General features: G+C 35.3%; 2 protein-coding genes across 2 annotated transcripts in view; one reads left to right on the top strand and one right to left on the bottom strand.

Moving 5' to 3' along the window:
* Nucleotides 1-363: 363 nt before the first annotated feature.
* Nucleotides 364-19,093, bottom strand: part of LOC114747549 (enhancer of mRNA-decapping protein 4-like) — a 29,425-nt gene continuing 10,695 nt past the window's right edge. The window contains 14 exon segments of the mRNA XM_028935902.1: nt 364-1,046; nt 1,553-1,669; nt 1,761-1,904; nt 2,816-2,986; nt 4,699-4,818; nt 5,172-5,531; nt 6,243-6,316; nt 6,410-7,796; nt 8,082-8,210; nt 8,615-8,833; nt 8,938-9,094; nt 9,188-9,237; nt 9,536-10,219; nt 10,222-10,386. Coding sequence (XP_028791735.1) covers nt 738-1,046; nt 1,553-1,669; nt 1,761-1,904; nt 2,816-2,986; nt 4,699-4,818; nt 5,172-5,531; nt 6,243-6,316; nt 6,410-7,796; nt 8,082-8,210; nt 8,615-8,833; nt 8,938-9,094; nt 9,188-9,237; nt 9,536-10,219; nt 10,222-10,386 — 4,086 coding nt within the window. The 3' untranslated portion in view covers nt 364-737.
* On the top strand, nt 14,818-17,673 carry LOC114747550 (ras-related protein RABB1c). The gene is made up of 6 exons (XM_028935903.1): nt 14,818-15,138; nt 15,712-15,851; nt 16,270-16,352; nt 16,743-16,947; nt 17,069-17,137; nt 17,338-17,673. The coding sequence occupies exons 1-6, from the start codon at nt 15,093-15,095 to the stop codon at nt 17,428-17,430; spliced, it is 636 nt and encodes a 211-aa protein (XP_028791736.1). The 5' UTR covers nt 14,818-15,092; the 3' UTR covers nt 17,431-17,673.

Genomic DNA, 19,093 nt, shown 5'->3' on the forward strand with positions numbered 1-19,093 from the left:
CGACCATATCTTTTTTAATTAAAAACAGCATCTTATTGACGAAAAAATAGCCCCACATTCAGTATTATATACAGAACTTAGCTGGATACTTGTGATCAGGACAGCTCCCATTCACAGGAATACGATTCTGTTTAACTATTTCTTAAATGCAAATAGATGACGATAAGAATGGCCATTGCTGAAGTTATTTATCATACGCTGCCAATAGCAAGAAATAAACAAGATAGAGTTGATGATTTGGAATTGGTGACAAGTTATAAAGAGAACTACTTTTAAGAATTATACTGTTCCTCGCTCAAAGGCTACACGAAGAAATCAGAGAAATCGTTGAAAAATGAATTGCAGGAAGAATAAAACCCGATATTTGAATAAAATTTAGTCCACATTATTGAAAATGCTCTCAATTCCATCAGTACATTACCATAAATGAAGGATTACATTGTTCCATGCAAGCCCTCTGCATGATTCCTTTTCTAATCCCTCTAGTCCCTTTCAGATATACCAAGTGGGCCTTTTGGTAACAAAAATGCAAGAGATTCAATTTGATGAGGACTATATCTCAGATGTAAAGTACAATACAACAGACAGAAATGAGGCTATTTCACACAAATAATCAATTGTACAAGACAGCTAGCTACATAAATAGTTCACCTTGTCCACTGAACTATCTAGATTTCTATACAGACCAAAGTTGAGACTTCCATTTTCTGCACAGGTAATAAAATACAAAGTGAAGTTCATTTACAGCTCAATAACACCGAATTGATGACATGCATAAGCAGGCGAATTGCGCTTGCTTCTGATGAGGAAGTAGTTGGTAGCGCCCGATGATGGCCCAGAATCTGATACACTTGCTCCAATATTGGCCTAACGTGCACCGCGATTGAAGGATCTGCCGGGTTTATTGCAGCAGCCACATCGGTCATCCATGCCAATTTTCTGGGTGACTCAGCATTGAGGTCACATGATAGTTGCTGGAGAAGAGACAGAATAACTCCTTGGCTTAATGGCAGTGGCCCCATCGACAATATACCAGCCAAATCAACCTGGTCAGGGGGGTATGAAAGTAGATGTTACAGTGGCAATGCACAATAACAATATCTAGAAATCTGATTTCATCTCTTTTTGGACAGTAAAGAGAGTAGTTTTATATTTTAAATTAATAGTGATTTTGAGTTTTTTTTTGGGTGATAGAACATAGAAAAATATACAAGAGAATCTAGTAAGAAATGGAAACTTATATTGGAGGAATGCGTGCAAGAATCTCAAACAGTCACATCCCACTGTCTTCCCATTGCATTATGCTCTTGTATAAGTTTGCCATTAGATTGTGGAATAACAACACGATGCAATTTTTTTTCCTCGGAGGACCTAATTATAAGGAGTCGATTTTTTTCCCCCAAAAATTAATCCTGGAGAATATGATAGCAAACATTTATAAATGTCTTTTCAGTACACTAAAAAGAAACACAAACAACCTCCTCTATCTCCATTTTTATGCTTTATTCGACATGATTATTTCTTCGGAATAGCTATTCAATGGCAGCCATACCTGAGAGCACAACCAAGAAACTATTGAAACATCACTTCTTAGAAGGGCACCAGTGAATGCTTCCTCAAATTTTCTTTCACTTATCAACCTTGATAGTTCTTTGGTTGGATCCTCGGCCTGTGATATAAGAGTGATTTTGCAGTGACAAACATCAAGAACGCTACTTTTTGGGAATAAGAATAAAAGGGGATGACAAAGAAAAACGTACAATCTCGTGCAAACCATTGCTGATTTGCGTTACTGAGGAATCTGCCACTTTGGAGGTAGCTGCAATTTCTGATAGTTTATGTAGGCCATCAGCCAATTGTCCACTCAAGGTTTGAGTAATTGAAGATGCTGAATTAATTGTATCCTGTGGAACATGGAAGTTGCAAATTGAGTATTCAACCATGAGGAATCAGACATGTGAGACTTCAAACATAAGCCAATCATACAGTTAATTCCATACCCAATAAACCACAAGTATAGCTTTTTCAGATCATCATATCCCTTCTTATGAGAACAAATATAAGTGCAGCTCTTAGATATTTGTTATTACCGAGTTATGAAAAGACTTCTTTTAAAGAGTCAAAATTATGGTGTTGAGGCGCACATTTACATTCGACTTTAACTCAGTATTGATATTTCTGAGTAGGAAAAAAAAAATGCCTAGGTTGGTGAGATCAAATTGACCTTTTCATATATCATTATGATGCTTAAATACCCACAACAGGTTCCATGTATAAAAGCATGCATGCAAAAACGTGTTCAAATACAAATACCTCTGTGAAAGTCAAACAGATTCTATATTAGCATATCAATGTTCTAAGTCAGCTAGAGATGTATGTAGTTATAAACAGATGCATAATGAACTTCCTGTCTTAGCATAGAACTGAGATAAAGCCTATAGTTTCCAAATTATTCTACTTCAAAAAAGGTTATTTACTTGTTTATATGGTCATATTTTGTTGCAAAAATGCCTTGTTATAGATCATAAATGCTACATTATTCCTTTCAAAAACAATAATGTAAACTAAATGAAATCCTCAGCCACATAAAAATGCCATATATATCACATATAGATTTTTGGATTGTGTACTAGAGGTAATTCAACAGACAAAAAATTAATTCTACCACGTCCAGGAAAAAAAAAATTGTCAGCCAACAACAACACAAACAGGTGTAAGATGACAAAAAAGGAAAGAACATGCTACTGTGGCAGGACAAGAAAAAGCTGAAGGTGTAAATCATTATCTGTTTCCAAAATAGTCTCACTGCACATACCCTTAAACTCATGACTAGAGGAGAATGAGTAGAATCGTACTGCTGTTGAATAGCAGTAGTGTGCTTTACAATTCCGTTCTGAAATGCCACATCAATTTGCTCAAACATAGCTTTGCATGACATCTCAAATGCAGGAATCATTGAAGCTTCCAGACTAGACTTGAGTGCTTCCTACAAATTGAAACACCAAAATAATTAACTAACCACAGCTACACAAACAGGCAACAAGTTCCAGACCATTCATGCCTGCAAAACTAGAGCAGACAAATGGTCCAGAATGAGATCAAGTTCTAAGCTATAGTTGCATACAAACACAGCTTCAAATATCTTGGAGATTAGAGAAGGATGGAAAATTAAAAAATTGGAGAAGCCAGAATGATAGAGCTTTCAGATGTCGAAATAAAACTGCAAATTCCCTGACCTTTAGTATCGGCAAAGTTCAGAATTCAAACAGACCTTATTTTAAAATGTTGCCTTGACAAGGCAATAAATCAAGTCATGTGAAGTTGCAAAGGTCCAAACACTGAACATGAACATACTAGAAAAATTGCACAACTTAAGGCTCTAGAAGAGTCTCTAAACAAAAATGTATTGAATATGTTGGATATCAGACACCACATGACTATACATGTTAAGGGTTACAGGGTGACATTAATAATTTGGGATCCTTATTTTAAGTAGTTTATCATCATGTAGCATGCTTCATGCATAACAAATTACTATCAGGCCTTACTTGATGTTTGACGCCAACACTTCACAGGAAAAAATGTACCTTCAATCAATTTCTCTCCAGACCAGATTTGGCTGGATTTTCATTCTATATTCTGACTTTAAGTGTGAGCGTAGACCGACACTGGATTATGGAGTTTTGACTTCTGGCAGAATCTAATCCAAAGATCACCACATAAACATCCATCTACAGTTATCAATAGGCTTGTGCTATTTTTCTCTAGTTTCACTTTTGTCAGAATTGCTGGCTGTGTGATGGGATTTTAGATCAGGATTTGTACTTTTGATAAGTCATGCTTTCATGAAGCTGGGATGTTCAATCTTGGGTTTGTTCTCTAAAATATCAACCGCTCTACTGGCCGGACAACCAAGCAAAATAAATATGAACTCACAATTTACTTTGGTCCCTTAGGAGGGAGATTTTCTTTACTCTGTATAATCCTTGAGGAAATGAAGATCCAAATTCAACAATCCAAAAATATCAGAATGTCCTGATACGTCGTATGAATTTTGAAAAGGAGCAGAGAAATGAAGAAAATAAACCCACTATAGGCATGTGAACGATAGATATTAGAAAAGAAAGGATAAGTTGAAAAGATGTCTCAATAGAGTCAAGTGTTACTTGTGTTTCAACTGAGAAAGAAGAGAATCTCGTCTAAGTTATTCGTTTATACTTTATACCAATAGTTACCCTGTGCAGTCGGTTGCATAATAAGAGAAGAGAAATCATAAACATAGAACACAGCTTGGTTTGCTACCATGTATTATCCGTTCACCTTATCCTATCCTATTCTAATCTACACATTAAATGTGTCAAACAACATGAGGTCATTTGAGTTTTAACATGAATACCTCCTGCATTATGGAGAACATGTGCATGACAAGTTGTCGAAATTACAGAAATGTCCCCAGAAGATTGAAACTTTGTAGGTCATCAATCATTTAAGCAATTCCATATACAGCAACCAGCAAAGGACAGGCAGACAGAAATTTATGTTTTGCATACGAACAGGTTATAGATAACAAGGAAAAAAGTTTTGAAGAGCTATTTTCAAAATATTGATCAATATCGATTATAGGCTAATAAGTCTTTTCAAAATATTATATGCCTGAGTCGTTTTTAAAATAGCATTCAATGTTGATTATGAGCTCACCTGAAGAGCTAGCTTGCCAGAAGTTTGGAACTGTGCTTGTATCTGCCTAGCCACTGTAGCTTCAAGTTTTGAACTTACTGATTTTTCCAGTTGGTTCAGTGCCCTGTCCCCCACTCCCTTCTGCGGTATTTATAGAAGAGTGTCAGTCATACAAACCAAAATTGCCAACATTTAAGTAGCTAAGTAGATGTGATCCTACAATACTTTTATCAAAAATTTCAGGTGGAAATATACCACACTCGACCAAATCATATTGATTAAGTGAGTATTCAATTCTAATATAAAATTGATGAAAGTTTGCCTTGACATGACAGTTTAACTATTTTCTATAGTTGCCTCCGAAGAGAGTAAATTATCTTGTCATATCTAGGAGCATTCGCAATGGGGGGTTTTCTCCCTCAAATCTTCCAAGCTAACCACAATTACACACTAATTTAACGCTACCACATTCAAATAATTATATTTCTTTTAACCTGGAATGAGTCCATAACAGTTGATGATATTGTCTTCTCTATGATTTGAGTGATTGAACGAGCAACAGTTGTTCCAATTGAAGATATCTCCTTCTTAATAGTTTTCTCCAATTGAGCGGATAAATCCTTGTTTACATAATTGGAGATCAAATTCGTTATTTGCTGAGCACGATCCTGCTCTAACTTCTCTTGCTTTGCATTTTCTTCTAGCAATCGAGCCCATAGAGCATCAGAGTTAGCCTTGACAACTCTCTCCATGTTCCTACCGAAGGATCCTTCTAATCTTTTGCCTTCCTTGGTAATTGGGACAGAAACCATCACATTCATCTGTTTTTGCATTTCTTTTTGCATGCTTATTAACTGCAGAACAACAAAAGGTTATTAAAAAGAAAACAAGCAGAGACAATCAAGGTCATTCTTTCACATGTCTAGATAAGAGTGGCAAAACCAGAGATCTTAATTCTTAAAGAATATTATTAAAAAAATTCCAGGAAAGACTTGAGATTTTAGTTGTTTTATTTTGGGTTTGCAAGGGCAAGTCACGTGATGATAGAGGCCAACGGCTTCAAAACAATATCAACTACAGGGTGCTACAAAATCACACAATTATAAAATACATTCTGCTAGTATAGATATTACAGATAAGGTGCACTTTGTGGATGTTCCAGACTAATTGAAATGGAATAAAGAGACGAATGATGCATAAACAGGACATTGAAGTAAAGGATCAGACTTGATCAAAGGACATATAGGGCTATCAATTTCAAGGTCGCAAAATGCAGTGCATTCTGTCTTCACTAAATACTTACAGGAAACTCCCATAAAATTTGATAGACAAAAGAAATAAAAGACTCAAATTTTATCATCAAGGAAATATTTTATAAAATTAAATTGGTCTGATTAAGAGGAAATAAGAGCAGTACATATTAATACTGAAAACAGTTAACTCAGGCTAGACATGAAGCATCCCTGTAATCCACATTACACTCCAAAAAATGGTTCAAGCATAATAGGCTGAAAGAAACAGACACAATTTTTTTTAAAAAAAAATGCAAAAATGTGAATTGATACCTGGCCTAGCATCTCCTGCATAGTTGATAATTGGGGCAAAACAGCTTCCATGGTAGAGCCTTCTGAATTGCCACCTTGATAATTTGATGAGGCCATTGAGTTAAAAGGACTAGGAGATGCAGAAGATGAACCAGATACTTGAGAATTTTTGCCTTTTTGTTTTTTACCTTTCGCAGATGGTGCTGGAGATTGTGAAGCAGCAACAGTGGTTTCTGATTCACTGAGGCTGGCAGTTACAACCTTACTCATATCCTGACTTTCTCCCTTAGCAGGGTTGCAAGTTCGATCAGGTGCGTCATTATTATTCATTTCACCTGTCTGGTGAACTCCCTCAATGCTACAAGTTTCTCTGGCCATTTGAATGCCCAGGTCAGACGCCTGAGAATAGAATAACTTCTCTTTTTTCTCAGCAATGGTAGTGTGAGCATCTCTCTCTCTATCAGACTCGGTTTTTTCTTGATTAGAATTTGTCTCACCTACAACCTTGACCTCTAGTTCAGCATTTACTGCATCACTATCGGCAACATCTTGAACCTTTGCTTCGGCTACATTAATGCCTTGAGAGGTATGAGAATTCTCTGAAGATAAAGGAGCTGTAGAGAATATCTCAGACGGGGTTACCAAATGGGTTGGGTGTTTGAACATTGTAGAAGTATTGGAAGCCATAGAGGCTTCATTTTCTTTATCATTCTTCCTTAAACTGTCAACTGATGCAGGCACATCACGCATACCATCTTTTTCAGACTCCACTCTCTGCTCAACTGAACAATCAAGGTATGTCTGCTCACTACTGTGATCAGCGCTTAATGAAGTAGTCTCTATATTATTTGATGGACTTTTGAAATCGGATAACTTTCGTGACAATCTTGGGCTCAAAGGAAGAGGAGGTGAAGCAGTACTGATATGTTCAGTGCCATTATGAGAAGGCACATCACGTGGCTTTGTTTCTGTGCCTGAAGCAGAACCTTCTGGCGAACCAGAAATATCAGAAGAAGGCAAACTGACAGGGAGACTGTGAATGGGGCCAGCTTCAGAGTTGCTAGAATGAACTTGAGGCATATTTCCAACTTCTATATTAGATCCATCAAAGGCACGAGATCTATTGGGTGCTGTTTTCTCGAGTTCAATGTTGTCCAAAGGCGGAGGTAAACATTGAGACAAATTAAGTGCATACTGTTGAATAGCTTGTGTCTGGACGCAATAAATTTGTACAATATGTTCTCCATCTGGTAAAGAATCACTGGTTCCAGTAAGACTTAATATAGGCATTGTGACTGTGAACTCAGCAATGTAATCCATGCGAGTAGCAGTTGGATTAAGTCCATATTCTATGTGTACAGCATATATTGTATTTTTTTTGGAATTAGCAAGCAGAAATAGACCAGCACGGTTCAATGCTACAACTTGATTAAAGAAAGCATCCTCGGGGTTGGCTTCAGAAGAACTTTTTATATCCAGAGTCTGGATACAGTTCCATGACTCAGAGTCACTAGGCAATAACCAGCCCTCGTCATTGTCAGAGACCCATATCTTCACTTCCCGATTTAGTGGCCCCTGCAGTAAAGGAAAAATATGCAAAAATAAATCATTTTATGAAAATGCTTGGGTGATGCTGGATGGCACCATCAGCAGAAGGAATAATTGACCAAGCAGCATTGCAAAAGTCCAAAAACACCCACAGATGAATCATAATCATATATCATATTTCCAATTATGAGAGATGCACCATCAGCAGAGGAATAATTGACCAAGCAGCATTGCAAAAGTCCAAAAACACCCACAGATGAATCATAATCATATATCATATTTCCAATTATGAGAGAAAAGAGAAGCATATACCGCTGTGATAAGGACAATGTGATCAGGGCGGTGAGGAGCAGTCAAGAATGTCACAGAATTAACAGGATTGCCATCATGAGGCCTTAAAACAGCAAGTGGTGATGCCTTGCGTTCTTCCCATATCTTTACCTGTCGGCAAGAATGAGTAATTGATAAGCCAAAGGTAGAGCGAAGCTGAAGATGATTCTTCATATTGGAACTCAACCATAAATTTATGCCATGAATTAATTAGCTGGAGTACTTTATTTATACCATCCATTGAAAGAAAATAAGTTCAAAAAGAAATGAAAAAAATAATATATTTCACATACACACTACTGTAGTCATAGGTTAAAATTGTTATATCTGATGGAACAACTGACCTTATCAAAAATAAGTCCAATTGATAACATCATGACATGAACACCCCCAGTGGGGGGGTCATGTTGCCTGAGAGGGTATCAGGCATGTTCATCGTTTCGGAGCCCCCACAATGTAAAATTGGAAGACAGATACACAAAGCAAAAGAACAAAGAAAGGAGGGGAATGCAAACCGTGCCATCAGTTGATGCTGAAGCTAACCGACTTTTCATCCATTGGCACATTGACAACTCAGTGACATCGCCATCATGTTTACCAACAAGTTGCACCCCATCAATCAACTTATCAATGGAACATTTAAGAGGCTCCTCTGCTGAAAAACTTTCACCTTTTCCAACTTTCATGGTGTCAATTTTAAGGATGCGGTTTCCAATAGCAACCATTAGAATCTCCTATTGATCAATTCCAAGAAATGGACAACAAAGAAGTTAAAACTTACATCAAGATAGGGAGGAGGATTCAAGCTAAATGATCACAGTTACAAATTTGTTATTACTTGTTTGTGGGGATGCCAGCACACTCGTGGATGAACTGATTCACCAACTCCTGATATTTGAAGGGCTATGATGACTTTTCCAGTAATTTGAGGTTTGTCTTCCTCATCAGGACCCTCATTGATCTTCCATACGAAAATTCTCCCATCAGTGCTAGCACTGTGAATTTGACAGCACATTCAAACGGGGTAAATGAATACATCAGTGCAATGCAATTTTAATGACAAACAATAAACACAGAAGTGAATTTACCTGGCCAGAAGGTGAAGGTCCTCGGCAAAGAAAGCCATATCTGTTACTCTCTACACAAAAGGTTTATTTAAATAAATGAAGGGTGACACATAAAACATAAAATCATCACATATCAATTGAGTGTAGCAGCAATGAATTTCTTATACATGACAGGGAAAACTTAACATATTCAAAAGCTAACTAGGCAAGTCATATGAGGGATGAAACAAAAGAAGTCAACAGTTACATAATCAACCGATTTAGGGGAGCTAGAGATCAAATTTTCTATCACAAAGAAGCTAGATTTGACTCAATGATAAATTCGAGGAAATAACAAAACAAAGAAAGGATTGTGTTAAAGCAACCAACCTGGGTGTGACCCCGGAGCAAATATCTTAGTGCAGTATTAATATTAAGGACCCGGATTGCACCAAGTTTCAGTCCATAGCATATATAAGATCTATTCACTGCAATTTGACGGCCAAGCACAAGCCCGGGATCAGAGGCATACTTAGTGATAGGAGTGACCTCAAGCTGAGGTTGAACCTCTCCTGGCAACCGAACATCAATGTCGTAGACAACATTGTCTCCTATCAAATGACGTCCTTTAGGAAGTTTGCTGCTGAGCATCCTCGTTGGAGCCGAAGGGCTGGAAGGCAAGAGTGTCGGATTTGCAGGTATTGCAAATTCAGAAACTGTCGGAACAGAGGAGGATTGAGTGGGTTCAGGATTTGAAGGAGAAGGGTTTTGTTGTGTGCCAAAGAGAGCCATCAAGCGGGCCCCACTGGAGTTATTACTAGGATTCGGAGATGAAGGAATTAGCGGGGATGATGAAGGAGAAGGCGATTGAAACATGGGTCTAGGTGGAACATGCATTTGGAGAAGATGAGGAAGAATACGAGGTTGTTCTTGGGGCTGCTGTTGCTGCTGGAGATGCGTTTGGTAAGGAAGATAGTGAGGATTATACGGGTATATACCAGTGGGTGGAGGATAAGAAGAAGAAGAAGGCGTATGATAAGAAGAGGAAGGAGGGGAGGAGGAGGAGGAAGAAGAAGGTGCAGGAATGAAGGAGAAGAGTTTAAGATTGGGGGATTGGAAGGAAAAGGAGGAGGATTAGATGAAGGCTTGAAAAGATGTTGCAAATCAAATTGACTTGTTTGTTGCTGATGATGATGCTGTGGCTGTTGATTTGGATTCCCAGGAGATGCCATAAAACGTTGAAGCAAAAATCTCAGGAAAAAATAATAACTGATTCAACCCCAGAATCAAAAATCGAAAATTATAGGATCCGATGGATGAAGATTTTGAGATCTAAAATTGGATTGGATCCTGCCTCTCTTGAAAGCTCCCCCTGCTACTTCATGCTTGTTCTGTTTTTTTATTTACTAGTTAATAACATCTCAAAGCATAAAAGAACAACCTTTATTTTACTTACACCCACTTTCTCTTCTCTTCCTTCCTTCTGCCTTGTCTTCGTTCTCTCATATGCGATGACCAGGATTAGCGGAAATTGAGGTCAAGGGCAACCCTGTTATCCTTTATGTCTAGTTATTTTAATTGGATCCTCCAATTGAGCAAATTGCAGAGAGAGGAAATAAGAAAACTGACAACATCACAAGGTGATAGAAGCTAAGGAGTGATGCATAAAGGAATTTAATAATTATAAAATTGTATGTATATAAAATGAATAGTGTCTGGCCCAAAAAAAAAAAAGTGAATGAATGAGTGATGCTCATGAATTTAAATTTTTCCATTGGTCACTCATTGCTCATTATTATTTACTTGTTTATATGCATGTTTTGCCCTAAAGCATTGAGGCAGCAAAACTTGTTTACTTCACAAAATAGTAGTTATGGTCGTAATTAACACCTACAGTAATTAATTCATCCTGAGAAATATAAATATTCATGAATAAATTAGTTTAATTTTGAAATAAGTTTAAATTTTAAGTTGGAGGCATTAAATATATAAAAAAATTAATATTTAATATCAATATAAAAAAATTTGAAGTGTTATATTTTAATATATGAATAATTATAAATTAATTGGTTATACTTGATGTTGAAGATCCAATGGCAAAACTGAAGATATGACCTTTTAAAAGTTTAATTGGATCCAAGGTGCTCTTCTTTTGGAGGGTATTCATGTCTTCGTCGATTGCCTTTTTTTTTTTTTTTCTTTTGTTTTTTCATTCTTCCCTTTTCAATTTTCACTGGCCACAAAAAAGTTTGATGAAAGGGATAAGTCACAAACAAAATTATTGCAAATATTATGTTTTGTGCACATTATTATCCCTTTTTTTTTTTTAATTTTGCCCTCAGGAAATGGGAATTCCAAGCATGTCTTTTTCACAAGCAACAATTCAGGGTAGAATTGGGTCTGGACCAAGTAGGCAAAATGTACTGACGCGTTCCTCTTTGGGGCATAAGAGGTGGATGGGTGTGAAAGCTGTTGACTTCATGGTTAGGCTCAGTTGTCAGTTTGTTGGTTTTTTTTTTTTTTGAAAAAAAGAATTTTCAATTCTGGCCAATGCAGCGGAATTAAAGTTCTTCTATTAATTAGTGAGAAATTTCAGGTTTAATTATTATTATAAAAGTTCTTCTATAAGTAAGATGTTATAAGTTTGATTACTGTTGTGATATATGAGTTAATAAAATCTCATATTCTTATTATTTGTCCTTTTAATTAAAAAAATGTTCGGATTTAAAGTTTAGACTAGAACTTCAACTTCAGTCCCAAAAAAAAAAAGAGACTAGAACTTCAACTTTGAATCACTTTTTTAATGTTTTATGTGGATAAGTTTCAATTTTTCTTAAAAACATTCACGTTATAGTAAAAACATTAAAATAAACTGCAGGACATGAAGCTTAAAATGCATGAGTAGAAAATATAGGTAAAAAATTGATATTTTATCTTCCATATTTTGAATTTACATTCCATCTTCTACACTTTTTCCTTCTTATTTTTAATCATGTTATTCTCAATTTTTTCATTAACTTGTGATCATTTCTAATTCCCAAATTTTATTTAAAAGAGAACTTCATGTTTTACAAAATAAAATATATTTTTTTATATAAGCTGATCCCAGCTGGCTCGTGCCTTTTTCCGATTAAATTCGTGATGATGTTCTTATTCTTAATTTCGCCTTGTTTTATTATTCAAAATTTCACCATGGGGGAATATCCTATGGATTATTCTATGAGTAATATTATAATTAGAAATAAGGGGAATTTTATTCTGGGTCAAATCTTTTTGATTGCTCTAGGACCGAAGTAGTAAAGGCAACTTTGGGCTCATTTCCAATTTTTGTATTTTTCCTATCGGACAGGGTCCAAGCTTTTCAATCCCCGGAAAACTCGTTTTTTTTTTTTTTAACACCAGCATGCCCCGAGAGCTTAATTGCGAAATACTTTGGGCCCAATAATCTGTGAAAAGTTCAGGAATTTGTACATTTAGTCATTTACACGTGTTATAACCGGTAGATATTGGGTCTAACAAAAAAGACTAGTCTCTCACAATATGATAAATTAAAGTTTAAATTTCTGTTAGAAGATGTGTCCACATTTGGTGCTCAATAATCTCAAATAGGATTGATTCTAATAAGAAGATACCTATGCTTTAGCGAAAAAAATTTACACATGCACTATAAATATTGGGAAAAAAAAGAGTAATATAAAAGTAAAGTCGTATAAAAAAAGCTAAATTGTTAAGCCATGCATTTCTATATATTTTATTTAAATCCATTTATTAAAAAAATACCCCATACATAAAATAATACTCCTCTGGTTTTAAATATAAGACTTATTTTGTAATGTAATTTACACTACAAAATGAGTTTTATATTTAGGACTGAAGGAGTACTGTGTATTTAGTAATAGTTACTCTTGTCTTGAGCAAAGTATTATTTTGTCATCTATATTTTGATGAGTCAATATTTCGTGTAAGATGAAATTGACAGCCATTAAAAAACTAAAAATATACTTTATGAAATTAAAAAAATTAATGTGAGGTTTGATGTAAATATAAAAAGTAAAGTTATACTTTAGCGTTCACATGCACAAGATAAGGTGTTTGATTGCGTTAAAATACTTTTAAGGCCAGAGCTGGCTCTTGCGAGGTTTGATGCTCATCAAATCCTTAGTAAGGAAGTAATTACATGCCATCTTACTAGGCCAAACAAACACAATCCTAAGTTTAGTAGTATTTTGTTATTTTTTTTAAATAAGTAATTACATGAATGTTCTTATTTGTTATCCTTCTATCAATACAAAATTCAAAAATAAAATATACGATTTCATCAATCTAATTATACGACTTTTTTGGGCACTCATTCCTTATAATATAATCACATCTTTTATTATTATTATTTTTTTAAAACGCCTCATAGATATTTAAAAAAAATAATCATAAAAAGATAAGGTTGTGGGCGGTGATGAAGATCTCAGACACTAGGAATAGGGATACTAATTAATTATGGTTTTAAAGCTATCCTCATTAATGATAATTATGAATGTAATGTTGATTGTATCAAACATATATAATAGACAAAATAAGCTTATTTAAAAATATAACCATTACGTAAATAGACATGCTAGCTACCATATACTATAATAATCCTCCCACATCTTTTTTCTTAAAACCATGGTCTTCTTTCATCTTGTTTATTGTACAGCTTAAATTAGGTGCCTTTTTATTTATTTTTTTAATGAATTATAACCAAATTAAATATTGAATGGGGACAACATTCTTTTGTGTTGATGATAATTAATATGGAACTAATTTTTTAACCACGCCACCTTTTTTTACGCTCTCTGCCTTTTCCTATCCATCATGATGAACTTTCTTGGATAATATTGATACCATTACAGCGGCTTGTCTTTTAGCAATTATTATGCATGCTAACTTTTTTAAAAGTTTCTTGGTAAATGATACATTTTTATTAGTTGTTTAATTTTACGTAACATTTCATATTCTAATCTTTCCATCTTAAAAAATATTGTTTTGTGAGTAAAATTATTTTTATATAATGATATATTAAATTTATTTTTAAAAATAATATAAATCAGCATAAAAGATTATCATTTTCTCCATAAAGATTTAAAAGATTTAAAAATACTTATAAAAATTAAAGGAATAAAAATATACTCTTGAGTTTTGACAAGTATCTTTTATGGATAACAAGTATATTTTATTGATAACATTTTATCATGGTAAAATTTGCATAATTTCGTGTTAGTGAAGAATATCATATAATTTTATCACTCCTTAAAAAAGATAAGAATATTTTATCCATGCCTATTATTTATAATACATGTATAATATATAATATAAATTTATATAAATCATACTATTTATAAGTAATAAAATTATTCTCGACTATTGTGAGTCAATAAAAAATTTAATTCTTTAGGTAAAAATTGATAATTGGAACCTTACGAAAAAATTATTTTGAGATATAAGGATAATAGATAATTGTTATATATACATATATATCCACATATAAATAATTAATTATCACCAGTTGGGTTCTTGCTTGTGGAAGAAGGCCCAATTCTTTTTTTTTTTCCCCTTAAAAAAAAAGTGGGCCATCTTTTCGCACGTGTCGTACAGCATATTACTGAAGGACATGAGTATGACAAGCGGAACCGAAGGAAAGTATAGAGAAGTTGGAACCGGAGACGGAAGCGTATTGGCCTCTCTGGAAGTTGCTTCGGAAGTTTCTATTTGATTTTGGCTCTCTCTCTTTCTCTCTGCTTTTCATTCAATTCTTTCCTTCGTTTCTCTCCTTCTTCTGATTGCTTTATAATTATATCTCTTCCCGGGGTTTTCTGTATATATTTAAGATTGTTTTCTCAGAAAGTGCTATTGAATTCGAAAGATCTGAACTTCGAGTCTTCGCGCTTCATCCGTATCGCCAACACAGAGAATGTCATACGCATACCTCTTCAAATACATCATCATCGGTGATACCGGTAATTTCTCTCTCCCCCCCCCCCCCTTTTTAATTTAATTTCAGTCCTGAGAAATTTTGGGTTTGAGAATTACTTTGCTTTGCAATCGGAGTAGTGTTGCTTCCTGATCTGGGGTTGCTTAATTTCATCAGTTAAGTCTTAAGCCCTTTGTCTTTTGTAACTTGTTTGATTGAATTATCGGTGAATCATCTTCATGACTTTTCTGGTTCTTTCGGATTGTCCACTTCAGGAAGAATTGTAGAAGTCGTCTACCTTAATTCAAAGCTATACATTCTATAGGACTTCTTTCCCCCTTTTTTATTGATAATTGACCGTTTTGATAAAGATGATAGACACAGAAGAATCGGTTCTATTTATTCACTATAACGTCCTTCGTAAAATGGCCTTGCAGAATGTTTGCGAAATAGGGTTCCGTACATAATCGGATACTGGTTCTTTGAGGAGGATCTATGGCTGCAATTTGTTCTTTGTTGTAGTTCTCCTTTTTATTTATGTTGTAGTTGTAACTGTAATCAGAAAATTAGTTCATGAGTTCATCTGTTCGGAACTGAGCCACGATTTTTCCCACTGCAGGTGTAGGGAAGTCATGCCTTCTACTTCAATTTACCGACAAGCGCTTTCAACCTGTCCACGACTTGACCATCGGTGTTGAATTTGGGGCCAGGATGATTACCATTGATAACAAACCCATCAAATTGCAGATATGGGATACGGTTTGACCCCCTTCCTATACTTGGACTTGATCCAAATTCTTAAGGAGTTTAAATCTGGGATTCTGCATTGCATATGTTACTTTTCATTTAAGGAATTACCCATAAGTTGTGATATTTTTAATTGAGCATCTTATGTATGAGAATTTATTTCCTGTCTGGCCCATTTAGGGGGTCTGGTATGTCTTCCCTAAATAATATATGTGGCCGGAGCTGATGATCTCATATTACTAATTGTTAAATATAGTGCAGGAGGGTGTAGTGGTGCCCTTATCTGATTGTGATCGAGTCATTTCTGTTTGTTCTAATGGCTTTGTTGATCACTTCAGGCTTGTTTTAGTCACTATCATGCTAAGCATATTTTAGTGTGTCCTATTTTTGTGTTAGGTCTATGGTACTGAGTGTGCTTGTAATATGTCAGGCTGGTCAAGAATCCTTCAGGTCTATCACAAGGTCTTACTACAGGGGAGCTGCAGGTGCACTGCTCGTCTATGATATAACCAGGTACTATTAAATTTGAAGGCATCTCGCAGTTTACTTGTACGATAATTGTTTTTAAGTTTTGTGGCAAGGATTAGGTGATCGTATCTGGATTTATTGAGGGAGAACACGTATTGTTAGTCAAAGAACAAAATATCGGTGGAGGGAAAAAAAACAACAATGATGCTAGACATCGTCTTTTGAGTTTTTATGGCCATCTATGATTGAGTATTAGTCAAGGTATTTTAGTTGCAGGAGAGGAGTGTCATGCATACTGAATTTGATGGGGCTGTTAAAAGTTTTGAGATGTTATTGATTCATGCATCTTTGTGCAGTTTTTATTTTGATACTGTGTTTATTAGCAAATTGCACCTTGGACAATGTGAAAGTTTCTGACCTGGGTCTTATCAATAGGAGGGAGACATTTAACCACTTGGCTAGCTGGTTGGAAGATGCAAGGCAGCATGCCAATGCAAATATGACAATAATGTTGATAGGCAATAAGTGTGATCTTGCTCACAGAAGGGCAGTGAGCACTGAGGAAGGCGAACAATTTGCTAAAGAGCATGGGCTAATCTTCATGGAGGCCTCAGCAAAAACAGCTCAGAATGTTGAAGAGGTAAAAATTCCCATCATACATGTGTTTGTTGAAAGCTGAAAACCCCCTCCCCCCACAAAAGGTTTAATTTCGTATCATCTTAATCTAGCAAAGCTTTCTGATGTAACCTGTCCTCTTGCAGGCGTTCATTAAAACAGCTGCAACCATATACAAGAAGATTCAGGATGGAGTTTTTGATGTATCAAATGAGGTTTGCGTCTTTCATCTTCGCTATCTACTATGGAAATTTGACAACATTCTTAAAATATGGAGGATCAGTTTATTGTTCTTTTAAAGGTTTCCTGATACATCATGTTATATAACCTTACAAATTAGAGGATTTTTGTGAACAATGATTTTGAAGTAAACCACACTGTCCCATATTGATGATACATAATTATATGGTGGCAGTCTTACGGAATAAAAGTGGGATACGGTGGAATTCCCGGACCATCTGGAGGCAGGGATGGCTCGTCTTCTCAGGGTGGAGCCTGCTGCAGTTGAAGTGGAACATAGCCTGTTTGCTTTAATTTGCATTCTCTTGTGGTTTTCTTATTTTTATTTTTTATAACTTCGGTATGGATACTAATTATCTTTTACGTCATTGATAAAGTGGGATAAGGTTATATTGTATGGGCTGAGCCGATCCACTTGGTGTAATTGATTGATTAGTGATGTCCGTATTTTTAGACATGTTGGTAAAGAAGTGTTCATTTATTGAAATACAAGCGTGGTTTTACTCTCTTCTGAATCTGTCCAAACTTGCAAGTCCTGGAGTTTGCAGCCACAGAGAAGTTGGAAGGGAATAGGAGCTGTTATAGATGAATGGGCTATTTTGTGCATTAAAAATTGCTTTAGGCAGCGATTTTGTTTTGTGGCTCTCTATTTTTCCTGACTCAGAAGGAGGTTGTGACTCGTGAGAGGAGTGAGTGAGATGCGTGCACGTGGCATCGCTTGCTCACACGCATCTATTCCAGCCATGTGATTACTTTACAAACTTCATTTCGTATTTATGTATTTATTTTTGGTAAAGATTCAATTCGTATTTATTGATTATGGATTTCATTCGCAAAACCATTAATCTTTCCCTGGCCACTTCTCTGCGGGGGTACTCAACCCCTTTATTCTGAAAAAATAATTTATAATGTTATTTATTTGCTGATGATGTTGAATGATGGGAAGATAGTGTTTTAGCTTTGTCTCTCTTAAAAGTTTCAACTCACTCACTCAGTTCCGGTATTAAATATAAAATTTATTTTATAGTGTAAATTATAATACGAATTGGGTTTTATATTTGAGGTTAGAGGAGCACTTTTTTTGAATAATTTTCTCGTATTGCTCATTCTAAATCATCACTAAGTCATCTTACACAGTGAAAAAAAAAAACACAATATTAAAAATTTTGTGCCTTCCAACTTAGCTTCGAGTGGGTCTGATAGCAAATTGGAATGAACAATGCTTCAAGCAAAATGGTCAGCCCTATCATCCCAATCTCACCATCAATATCCCTAAAGTTTGTGGTTTCTCTTTCCCTGTCACCGTTCCTGCCATTAACGATGATAATTGCACCGCGTACGTATAAGACTGGCTACTTTCAATTTAATTACTTACATGCATATGTTTGTTATTATCATGTTAATTTTTTTTTATATGACTATCTGAAGGAAATAATAGATAGGAAAAAGAAACGTACTGAGTCAGTTTCGGGTCGTGATGCTGGTGACTCACGCAATATTCTGACTACAAGAATCTTGATAGAATGGCAGAGAAAGGGAAAGAGAATACCATAAAGCTTTACGGTGTGGGGTGAAGAAAATAGTTGGAGGCACCTCCTATTTATAGGGCCAGGGTGGCTCATATTTTAGGCAGATGCAATCTCTCTCATTTATTGTGGGATGACATTCCGATTTCACGATCATCAATTAATGTCTAATTGATTTCTCTCCAATCAATCAAGTACTAAATGTTTGATTGAATATTCCCTAATCAATTACTAATTGCTTCTGATTTGTGATTGATTTTCTTGATCCAAGAGATTTTTTTCTTTTGGATCAAATAGTCCGGCTTATTAAGGGTGGATTTGATCCCGATGTCTAATACTCCTCCGGTCCTTATTATAAGACCCAATTTGACTTTTTATTTGGTTCTAATTATAAGACCCAATCCA

This window comes from Neltuma alba, unplaced genomic scaffold, assembly GCF_004799145.2.
Source record: "Neltuma alba isolate B1F8T4 unplaced genomic scaffold, ASM479914v2 tig00005355_pilon, whole genome shotgun sequence".
Taxonomy (NCBI): Eukaryota; Viridiplantae; Streptophyta; class Magnoliopsida; order Fabales; family Fabaceae; genus Neltuma; species Neltuma alba.

Coding starts and splice junctions, on each gene's coding strand:
- LOC114747550 (XM_028935903.1), top strand. CDS start 15,093: ATGTCATACGCATACCTCTTCAAATACATCATCATCGGTGATACCG. Junction 15,139..15,711: donor CATCATCATCGGTGATACCG/GTAATTTCTCTC, acceptor TTCCCACTGCAG/GTGTAGGGAAGTCATGCCTT. Junction 16,353..16,742: donor CTCGTCTATGATATAACCAG/GTACTATTAAAT, acceptor TCTTATCAATAG/GAGGGAGACATTTAACCACT.